Source organism: Echinops telfairi, unplaced genomic scaffold (assembly GCF_000313985.2).
Source record: "Echinops telfairi isolate 266 unplaced genomic scaffold, ASM31398v2 ScPeMD7_11;HRSCAF=52, whole genome shotgun sequence".
Classification (NCBI taxonomy): domain Eukaryota; kingdom Metazoa; phylum Chordata; class Mammalia; order Afrosoricida; family Tenrecidae; genus Echinops; species Echinops telfairi.
Window position 1 is genome coordinate 38,819,634 of NW_022103908.1, and position 11,828 is coordinate 38,831,461.

At 45.3% G+C, this 11,828-nt stretch overlaps 1 protein-coding gene across 2 annotated transcripts in view; it reads left to right on the plus strand.

The window, feature by feature from the left end:
- Window positions 1-11,495, plus strand: part of GPALPP1 (GPALPP motifs containing 1) — a 28,110-nt gene extending 16,615 nt beyond the window's left edge. The window contains exons 7-9 of one of the 2 annotated variants that reach the window (XM_045287138.1): window positions 187-285; window positions 1,809-2,027; window positions 10,821-11,495. In XM_045287138.1, coding sequence (XP_045143073.1) covers window positions 187-285; window positions 1,809-2,027 — 318 coding nt within the window. In that variant the 3' untranslated portion in view covers window positions 10,821-11,495. Of the gene's footprint in view, window positions 1-186; window positions 286-1,808; window positions 2,157-10,820 lie in introns of those variants that run through there. The other variant, XM_045287137.1, reaches the window with a different exon arrangement.
- Window positions 11,496-11,828: the final 333 nt, after the last annotated feature.

An 11,828-nucleotide genomic window follows, 5' to 3' on the forward strand; every position in this document is an offset into this window, starting at 1 on the left:
TGAAAACTAAAAAGAAAAAATACATAGCCAAATATGTTTGAATGGTAAATAAAATAGAAGTAAACCTTTACAAAAAATGTGCTGAAAAACTCAGCTCATACACGAGTATATACGGTACTCAGCGTTCACTTATTCGTCCGTAATCACACAGCTCATTAACTCATGTTGCCTATGTTCATTCCTCAGGAAACTCAAGAAGCAAAGAAGCCATTCAGCAAGAAGGATGAAGAACGTGTATTGTCAGGAAGAGATAAGAGGTTGGCTGAGCAGGTATCCTCCTATAATGTAAGTAAAGGAATAAAATGCCTCACCTTTTCATTTTTCTCTCTTCATTCTTCTATCATTTTTCCTCTTATGTTTATTGTTTGTTTTTCTCTTTTTTTATACATCTTCCCTTTTACCTTTGTCTGTTTTTACACCTCTGTCCTAAAAAGTACTGGCCTCTGTCATGTAGGGTCTCTTAAATGCAGCTCCTGCGATATTTTCAGTTTTTACTTTGATGTGGAGATCGGTTTGATCAGGAAGCCAGAGCCCTGACACTGGTAGGGATCCTTGGCCACAGTCTGTGGTGGGAGCACGGTGCCTCTTCTCTGGCAACTGAAAACAGGACCAGATCAAAAGGGCCCAGGGACCTTTGGAGACACGTGGTCCAGCAAAGCAGTTCTAAGAGAGGCTGCATAAGAAATGTCTAGAACTTGGACTGATTGCCCCGAAACTTTCTCTGGTGGTGTAACTGCAAGACCAGCCATCCGAAGCCCCCAGTCGCTCCTCAGAAGAACCTGTCTGGTAGGGTCACTGTGAGTCAGATCCAGCTCTATGGAAGTGAGTTATACCCCTTGGAATCCACTCTCTTTAGCCTTGAAGGATACATAGAAGCTTCAAAAAGTTGGTGGAAAATTTGAATTGAAAGATAAGGGAATTGTGCCATGAGCTTATGGAGGTCCCGGGTGTCCTCCGTTTTGAAGACTGCTGGTCTGTACTGTCTGTGTCCCCGCTCCCCCTCATGGCCTCCCACTGCAGCACCGTTCTGTGACGTTCCTGACCCAGTTCTTTGCCTCTGCTTAAGCTTCGCCGTGCTGCAGATGTCTGCGAATGTGAAGGCCTAGTGTTTGTTGGCCGACGAAGGAGAAGGGAATGAGAAAGCAAGATGCAAGAACCAACCAACCCTTCCCAGTTAGAAAGCATGCCACATACCCACCCAGGCATCGGGGGCGCTTGCTCAGTACCCGCCTTTCTCCCATTTGCCCAGGGAGTGACCTTCACCAATCCTCTTGTTAAAATGCAGTTCAGAATTCCAGGAGCAGAGCACCCAGGGAGCTTTAACCAGGCTCCCAAGTGAGAAGGTCATGGTCCTTCCTTTCACAGCCATGTTCTGAATTCGCATGTTAATATTGACACATCGTGGGATACTTTTCACTATGGTTAGTTTAATGCTTATTTCTGTCTTTTTTTTTTTTCCCCCTAGCCTAAGTTGACATTTTTCTTCTGGTTGAATTGAATTTGTCTCTGATACATATTTTCTCCATAGAGGTTACTTTAACCCACTGCCTTTGGGTCAATTCGGACTCAGTGCTCAGTGACCCTGTATGGTTTCAGAAACTGTAAATCTTTCCAGGCAAGAATAAACTCATCTTTCTCCCGAAGAGCAACAGTTGGATTTGAACCACCAACCTTGCAGTTTATAGTCCACCACTTAGTCAGCAGCACCCCCAGGCTTCTTTACTCTCTGAGTACTTTGTTTCATAAGTCTATCTGTCAATCATTAGAAAGCACTAAGAATTCAATTTCTGTTACCTTGCTTTCTCCAGGACTCCAAAAGATCAGAATCTCTCATGGACATGCATCATAAGAAATTAAAGAGTAAGACTGCGGAAGATAGAAATAAGCCCCAAGAAAGAATACCGTTTGACCGGGATAAGGATCTCAAGGTGAATCGCTTTGATGACGCTCAGAAAAAAGCTCTAATAAAGAAATCAAGAGAACTGAACACGAGATTTTCACATGGCAAAGACAAGATGTTTTTATAAGTAAGTCTATTTAGTGCGGTACATTTTGATATTGATCCCTCTGAATTTTCCTAAATATTCTATTATGTATAATTATGTGTTGAAATCTGTTGCTTTTTAAAATAATAAAGTAGATTATGCACCTACCAATCTTTCATATGTGAACTGTGATTTCTATTCATTCAGCCTTGTGGAATTTGTAAGCTAGCACACCTTTGCCAATTGAGCGTTTGTCACTTGGATAGTTCATTGAAACCAAACACATCGTGATGTTCTATAGCCTTCAGCTGGTAGGCTCTTCACAGGTAGACAATGTGCACTGCTTGGAAAGGGCCGAGGCAGTTCCAGTTCAGAATCCTTGAATCACTCATCTGACAAGTGTTATTCATGGCGGCTGCTTAAAATGAACATCTTTATGGTTTTCAGTTGTATGCAATGCACATTCATATTCAAATGTAAGTTTTAGAGAAAATACAGTTAAAGTTAGAAATCTTTTCCAACATATACGATTTCCTCATTCTTACTTCAGGGGGATTTCCCTGGGCAATGAGGAAGAGTGGAAGAATACTCTGTATCTCTATCCATTCCCCTTCATTCCTTTGATGTGAGCGTCTTAGGACCAGAGTCTGGTCCTTGTAAACCGCACACACTCGCCTTGGTGAGGGCCCCGTTGGAGGCTACCATCAGTGCTTGCTGTGCAGTGTGACTGTTGTGGTTAGGTGCCCTCGAGTCAGCTCCCACTCAGAGCAACTCGTGAGTACATCTGAGCGAAATATCTCTGACTTCTGAAGAAACTGACTTGTTTTTTTCTTCTTCAGATAACTGTTTGGGTTTGGTTTCTGCTTTTTTATGGTGTCTCACCAGTTCCCTCTCAGGTTGGTCGGGCCTGCCTGCTCAGTCTCCACTGCCTGGGTCTCCCCATCATACAGCCAACCTGCCCTGGATAAGTGGGTCAGATGCTGACAGCAAATCCCTGATTGTTAACTTGGGCGGTTTCTCCATCTCAGTTGCAGCTGGTAGATAGATACACAATTCCTTGAGAACAGAGGGTCTGGAGATTTTTATCTGCTTTGCTTTATTTATTTCAACCCTCAGGGCTTTTTATTTGTTGTTTGGTCTTTTGATGTGTTAGTTATAAGTCAGAGAGAGGGGTCTCTGTGTCAGTTCATGTGCTAAGGAGAAAGTATTTTCATTTCTCCAGTTTTAATCCCAATGTCGTACACAGTCTCTGATCTGAGCCATTAGCGGTATGGAGTCCATAGACAGGCCGGCCGTCTGCTCCCACCGAAAGCTTTCTGAGTCTTTACTTTACCCGTTTATACCTAACACGCTTTAGCCAATTCACTGAGACATAGGTCTTTCTCTCAGCCATGAAGAGTCTTTTTTAAAAGCCAGATTGATAATCCCTTGAAAGCAAAATTATATATGGGAAATCAATAATGATAAAGCTCCCTGTTAGCTAGCAGTGAGTTACATATTCCTGCAGACTAATCTCAGTTGTTCTGTGAGTTCTTTGTTATAGTTTTAATGAAAAAGCGGGTTTTAATGGGAACATTCTGATTCCCAGCTCATTTAAGCTTTGTGAAAATTGAGCACATTGTTAGGGAAAGTTCTGGTACAAGCTGTTCTCCTAAACACAGGACAGTGGCGTTCCCATGCCATCAGTGAGCAGTAACCAGTGAAGGAGCATTGCTCTTGAAAAGTCGGGTTAATTTCCCAGGCAAGTTCAAAATAGTCTCTGAGCAGAATTACACAGCAGCCTTTTGACTGAAGACGTGCTATTCGGCGAGCACACCCATTGTCTACAGCAGCCACTGGTTTCTTCCCACTCCATTGTCATTTCTTTGTCCCCAGTGCTTTTTCGTGAAATTCCTAAAATATTGTTATGAAAATCGCTATTATTTAAAGTGAAAACATCATCTCTGGATACATACTTTTACTTCGCTTTCCTTGTTGTAAGGGAGAGAGGTGAAAGTCTACTGACTCCTCCCTCACACTTGGGACTGTCAGTCATCAAAGGGAGAGAAGCCTGCTTTGTGGGTTGACTTGCCACGAGTTCTGTCATCTGGGCCCCTTGCAGCTAATGCTCCCTGATGCCACCCTGAAGACCGGGCTCAGAGGGCTATTGCCCTTGTGGGCAGACTGTGCAAATAAACAACCCCGCTTATCAAGAGCACAGCACGTTTGGAAGCTGGAAGACTGGAGATGTGCTCTTCACCTTCGCTTCATCTCCTCTCCTCTGCCCCACCTGGCCTCTGCCCCACCTGGAGGAGAACTGGGATCCCCGACATTTCCAGTAAGTGTTTGTAACTTTGTGGCCAAATTTTATGGATTGAGCTCTTTTGAAATTCAAAAGTGAAAAAGAAAAGGAAGGCGACCCTGAGTTGGTGAAGTGGACCAGATACTTATGAATGGTCGTGCCATTTAAGTTCATTGTACCGGGTGTACCTGGACATAGGGACTCTGTCCAGTTCTCTAAATTGTCCTCTCAGATAGATTAAGATACTTCCAATAGTAACTAAATGGAAGGCATGGTGGTAGACAGTTTAGCAGGAGGTTTTTTGTTTCTATGTTGTGGGGTGGGACATGAGGTGTGGATTATTTTTTATTTTGTTGTGATTTGGTTTGTAACAAATGATGGCTCTACTCAGAATAAGGCTCTTGTTAGATAAATCCTGTTTTGCATTCCTCAAAGCATACTAAATGAAGGCCTGCCCTTAAAAAATGGTCCCACTGAAAGTTTTTTTTTCATTTGTGCAGTTATAATCATAAAAAATAATATGTAATGATTCTTTGACTTAATGATTCATGTAGAATCATGCTCCAGAATAGATAAACAGTTCTTACTTATTTCACCCCTAGACATCTGGAAAGGCACGCTTTAAAGAGTTTCTTTTGATAGCTGGGCACCATCAGCTTTCTTCACCACATTTGCTTATGCACGCATTTGTCTTCAGTGATCATATCGGGGAGGTGAGCACACAATGATATGATTTTTTGTTCTTTGATACCTGATAACTGATCCCTTCGGCACCTGTGATCACACAGGCTGGTGTGGTTCTTCCATGTGGGCTTTGTTGCTTCTGAGCTAGATGGCCACTTACTTACCTTCAATTCTTTAAGACCCCAGTCGCTATATCTTTTAATAGCCAGGCACCATCAACTTTATTCACCACATTTGCTTATGCACCAACTGGACATCCCCTACGGAAAGGTCATGGGGAGGAGATGAGCCAGTTAGGGTGCAGTGTAGCAACGATGAAACATACAATTTTCCTCTAGTTCCTAAATGCAACCCCACCACCCCACCCCACTATCATGATCCCAGTTCTACCTTACAAATCTGGCTAGACCAGAGGATGTACACTGGTACAGATAGGAAGTGGAACCACAGGGAATCCAGGGTGAATGATCCCTTCAGGACCATTGGTGAGAGTGGCAATACCAGGAGGGTGGAGGGAGAGTAGGGTGGAAAGGGGTAACCGATTACAGGGATCTACATATAACCTCCTCCCTGGGGGATGACAACAGAAAAGTGGGTGAAGGGAGATGTCGGACAGTGTAAGATATGACAAAATAATTAACAAATTATCAAGGGCTCATGAGGGAGGGGGCAAAATTGAGCTGATGTCAGGGGTTTAAGTGGAGAGCAAATGTTTTGAGAATGATGAGGGCAACAAATGTACAAATGCGCTTTACAGAGTTGATGTATGTATGGATTGTGATCAGAGTTGTATGAGCCCCCAATAAAATGATTTTTTTAAAGTTTCTTATGTAGTGTAGGTAATGTTTACATTTTTATTCAAAAATGTAGCCTAACAGGAAATCATTTAAAATTAGCGAAAAATGACCCCAATCAATTCCATTTTCCCCTGATTTTGCTATGTGGTGTTGGGAAAGGGAAAAAAACATTCTGCTGAGTGAAAGCCAAGAAGAATTAACATGAAGGAAAGTGGCAAAAGATAGTACTTGTGTAACATCCATGCCAGTCTTCTACTTTAAAGTTTAACTCATTTGGCTTTGGGTTTTAATGCCATTGTGAGACTTAAGTTTGCATTTACAAAAAAAAAAAAACCCATGGGTTTCCTACTGTAGAAGTTTGATTTTTTTGCATTTCAAAAAAGTGTTTATGATGGTGGTATGCATACAATGAAAAGGCTACACACTGCATCTTTCCATCTTTTATTTTAAACTTGACAGTTAAAAGACTTCTCAGAAAAGGTGTGTTCCTGAGAGTTTGGGGCATTTTTAACAGTCTGCATAAAGTTATCTGTGTCTGAAAAGCTGTGGTTATTCATGTTGAATGAGGGGCTCCAACATTAGCTCTCTGAAGCAGGCTTTCTAGGGAAGCGGGCTTTGTTCTGCGCCATGATTATGGCACAGGGGTGGATACTGTACCCAGCTCACCAGCCAGATTTCTAAGATCTCATTGGAACTATGAATGTTACCTAGTTAAGGTCGGAGCACAAGACAAACTGGAAATGCTCTGAAAAGCACAATGGTGTGAGAGAAGCTGCCACTGGGCTATAAACAGCACCCCTGCCCCCTTCCCATTGTTCTGCGCCCCACTTGGTTGGCTGTGTAAGAGGGTTTTCTCGATTGTGTAATTAGGGCATTCTTTTTCTCCAAACATTGACAGAAAGCACGTATTCTTTTGGGAGGGCAGGACTGGCCTCTTTATAGGGTCTTAGTGTTCTGGTATATAGTGTCAGATGTACAACCTGCACTATCATGGACGGGACTGGAGATTGCCTTCCAACAGGGCAAATGAAAAAAACAGATGCTTTGCCATATTGAATCTGTAAGTGTTGAATGATGGGACTATGGTGTGGGAAATAGAACTAGGAAGAGAATGTATGCGAATAAACTCAACATGCATACGTGCTCCTGTGGAGGGAACCTTCACGTTCGTGGGTTGGAGATGCTTCCCGCTCACATTCTGCTAAGTAAAAGTTATTCCCCACGATGTCCCCCAGAACAATGCCAAATTTAAGGTGCTGTTTGTAAACACATGGTCACTGACTATACACTTGGAGGTCAACTGCTTAAAAGCTAAATACTTAAAGGTTATCTGCCATCAGAAGCAATCAGACCCTATGTCTGTGTCACCCTAAGTAGGGCCCACTCCTTTTTTATAAGGATGATAAAGATAAGGGGTCGGCTGGAGGAGAGCTCAAAGACACCTAAGGTCAAGCCAACTCAGACAACCAAGGTTAGGCTGCCATGTTGACTTGAGCCTGCCCATCTTGGTACATAGGTACCTTCCTGTCACATGTGTGTCTCTAGTACAACCCCTTCCTGTTATATGTGTGTTTGCTGTGGCCTTGGCCTAGCGTGCTTGAGAGTATATAAGCTCATGAGATTACATTACATTAGATTGCTGACTCTGCTCGGACCTGGTTCCTGAAGTTCATGCCTGAGGAGGTGAGCCTTTGCATCATCTGCTGTCTCTTTAATTTATTCCTCAATTACACAACCACCCCTTGGGTCCATTCAGTTGTGAGGAGGCTGGTCCCGCACACATGGGAAGACAGCACTGAGAAAACTAAGTAATAGCATCCAACTTAGGTGATAGGCTGAGACTGAGTGCCTTTTCTCTCTTAGCTGCTGATTAGAAATTGGACCATTCGGGGGTTTTGGTAGAAACTGATGACAGACACTGACTGGCTGACGTAAGCAGAAAAAGACTTGAAGGGTATTTAGCAGCTCAATGGAGGCAGCAGGCTGACAACAGACGGAAGACAGCTGGAAACACCGGCCAGAGCCTGTCACGGGAATCGCCCGGCTGTTAACACTGTGGCTACTGCACGTGCTACACCACCACTGCACTGTCACTGCTGACGCTGCGTGCCACTGTCATGACTTCCACCTGTTCTGCTGCTTACGTCTCCAGATCCAGAGTCCTAGCAGAAGCACTACCTCATTAAGTTTGAATCATACCCTTGACTGTCAGTGTGTGGAGAAGCGGGTAGGTAGCAAGAGGCTTCCACGAGGCCCCAACAGGGTTGTAGATGCCCAGACATGGAAAAGTAATGCAACCGTCCCTACACCCGGAAACCCGGCATCCACTCCCCAGAGGAGGGACCGCCTCCTGTTCCAAGTCACGTATCTCTGGGTGATGTATATGCTCCTCCACCTCTGCTGTGATCAATAGTGACTAACCTGCCACCGTGTTGATCCAACTCAGCAACCTGTGAAAAGAACAGCAGGGCTGAGGCATCGTGTGGCCAGGGCTGTAAATGTTTACGGGAGCAGACGGCCTCATCTCTCTCCATGGAGTGATGGATGGGTTCAAACAGCCAGTGTTCTGGTTAGTAACCCGGTGCTACCAGTGCTCCTTTTGTACATGGACACACCAGATGCCATGTTACAATACAGGAGAAGGAAAAAAAGGGACATGGCCTTTAACCTCGGCTGGTCAGAGTTCTTGACCTAAGACAGCGATCCATTTTGTCCATGAACGAAAGGGTCCATTCAGGGCTGATTTTGCCTTGACCTAAGACAGCGATCCATTCAGGGCTGATTTTGCCCATGAATGAGAGGGTCCATTCAGGGCTGATTTTGCCTTGACCTAAGAGCGATCCACTCAGGGTTGATTTTGCCCATGAACAAGAGGGGTTAAGTGTCATCCAGTCGGTTCCGACCTTACTGTACAACAGAATGAAACACTGTCCAGTCCTGCACCATCCTGACAATTGTTCCTGTGCCTGAGCCCATTGTTGCAGCCACCGTGTCAGTCCATCTCACGGAGGGCTGAGATGATTAATTTATTGTGCCAGCCTGGCCGATAAACACATGTGGGGTTAATTGAAGGGCAGAGGGATAAATGGTTCAGTGAGCCTCGCCTTTCAAGTTCTCGGGTCTCTTGTTTTCTGATGGTCGGACCAGGGTACAGCTGCCTAAGCCAGTTCCCTGCTTTAGCTGGCAAGGATCACTTCCCGCAAGACATCCCTGAGGAGAAGCCACATGGACCTACCCCGATGCAGCCCGGGGTGCTTGTGAGATGGAGGAGGACTTTGTGGATTGGTGTTGGACATATGGGTTAATGTTGGACTTGTGGTCTTGGGCAGCACTGGGTTGGGATGTTTTCTTGATGCGCACTTAGCCTCTTATACATGAGTTTCTGTGGATTTGTTTCTCTAAATTACCCAGACTAGCACAAGGGCCTACCTCTTTTTGCTACTGTGCCAAACACGATATTCTTCTCCAGGAACTGGTCTCGTGACATTGCCAAAGTATGTAAGACAAGTCTCACCAGCCATGCCTCTAAGGAGCACTCAGGCTGTATTTCTTCCAAGACAAATTGATTTGTCCTTTTGACAGTCCATAGTACTTTGAATATTCTTTGCCAGCACCGTAACTCAAATGCATTGATTCTTGTTCAGTCTTCCTTATTCAACGTCAAACTCTCACATGCATATGAGACAATTGAAAATGCCATGGTTGGGTCAGGAACATCTTCATCCTCAAAGGGATACCTTCGCTCTTCTATTCTCTAAAGAGATCCTGTGTGCACATCTTTGGATCTCTTGACTGCTGCCTGCTTCCATGAGCATTGACAGTGGATCCAAGCAAGATAAAATCCTTGACAACATCAATCTTTTCTCCATTTCCCATGATGTTACCTATTGGTGCATTTCTGTGAGTTTTGGTGTCTTTACATTGAGTTGTAATCCATACTGAAGGTTGCAATCCTTGATCTTCATCAGTAAGGGCTTCAAGTCCTCCTCACGTTCAGCAAACAAGGTGTGTCTTCTGCATATCACGCAGGTGGTTCATAAACCTTCCTCCAATCCTGCTGCCACATGCTTCCTATAATCCAGTGGCGCTGATGACATGCTTTCAGGTGTACACCCAGGGTCCTCAGTGCTCCTCTCCAATGAACATGAACTCGCTGACCCCTGGAGGTGCTGCTTTCAACCTGACCCCATGTCAACAGAGCGTGAGAGAGCACACCGTTCAAGGCAGACAGTCTTCACTAAACTAAACTCTTTCTGGTCTTAAGATTTCAGGGACTCTTTCTGGTTTAAGGCTTAATGATGATCTCCGGACCACAGTTTTATAGGACCCTCCTTTAGGCAGCTGCCCAGCATGGCTCTAAGGAGGACCAGGCTCCAGAGAGTGTTCAGGGGCTGGTCCTCCGGAATGAGATCCCCAGGCACCGGTGGTGGATTTGAACTGCCAACCTTGGTTAAATGAGGCTAGCACCAGCCATGTGGTTAATAGCCACACGCTTACCCATTTGGGCTACCTACAGCTATTACCACACCAAACTCACTGTCGATTCTGACTCATGGCAGCCCCGTGGGCCAGGATAGAACTGCCCCGGTGGGTTTCCAAGACCGTAACTCTTTATGGGCGTAGAGAAACCCCTCTTTCTTCCTAAAAGCGGCTGGTGGTTTCGAACTGCTGACCTATAGGTTAGCAGTTCAACTCATAACCACTATGCCACCAGGGCGCCCTTACTTCCAGAATCCCCTTATTGATGAAACATTGCCCTCATTCCAGTTTTCAACCCGAGACCGATCTCTTTGGCACTCACTTTAGCTCTGTCTTCCAGCTTCCCCAGCCAGTGGGCCACTTCCCGCCAAGCCACCTGCACTGTGACGAGCCACTCGCTAGGTTGGCTTCCTTCCTCAGACCCAGACTGGCAATATCTCGTCCTCATTATGCGTATTCTAGGGCTCATTTTAAATACAATCGACACTGCCATTTGTGGAAGGGATGACTGGATGGCAACCTTAATAAATGGAGAAAGATTTTTTGCTTCTAGATTTGTAGCAATAAAAATGTCCCCCCCCTTTTTTTTTCTAGATGATGAAAATTGAAACCGAGGGTCCAGGGTGATCCAAACTGTTTTCAGTCGACGACTAACCTCAAGGTTGGCAGTTTGGTGCCACGAAAGAAATACCTGGCAAAGCCTTGTGGAGCCGCTGTTCTGCGAGTCTGACTTCAACTTGATTCGTCTCCTTTGGGAGACAGAACCGCAATTTTAGAAAAGACCACAAGGCGGAGCAAGAACTCCACGTGTCGCTCTCTTCCCAGAACCCCCATCTCATTCATTTCACCTGGGCAAGCACAGAGTGACGGCAGCCGCCCCTGTGAGCCTCGGTGGGCCAAGGCAGATACTAGGAAATGAAGACTGCCCGGGGCGGGGTGGGGTGGGGTGGGGGGAAAATCGGTGCAGGGAGGCTACCGAAGATACACCCCCCCCATCTCTGGACACCATCCTATCCCTACCTTCACCCACTCCCGCCCGCACCCCCACCCGACTCAGGAACCTTCTATCAAACAACAGCGCATTATTCTCCTCCTCTGCTAATTACGCATCATGTTTGGGCCTAGGGAGCATGCATGCATCATTTCTCTGCCAGTTTGTCTCCATGAGTCCTCGCTTCAGCACTCCTTGATCATAAGGGTCAAAGGTTTTATCACAATGTCCCTCCTTGTCCTCCCAAGAGGTCACTGAAACTTTCATGCTGGACCTTTAAACCCTAGACTTCTGTGTAGGCAGGAGGCGGGGGTGGGGGTGGGGAAAAAGTCCTTTGAATTTTCAAATCTATAACTGCTGTGAGGGACTGGGAGGGTAACCATGGAAACCAGAGCATGACTGTAACCATGGAGACCCATTTAAACCAGCTGGGCCATTGCCACCTAGAAGCTGGTAGGGCTGCGGCTTTTAAAAGGGCGGTTAACCCTGGTTAAATAGTCGAGTGATGCAAATTGTTAAGGCGAGGGTTCACAGTAATCTTTGGGTTTTGCCAATACTACAAAATATAAAAGAGATTGTCTCTTGGTGAGAATCCCTCTGGTAGACTAATG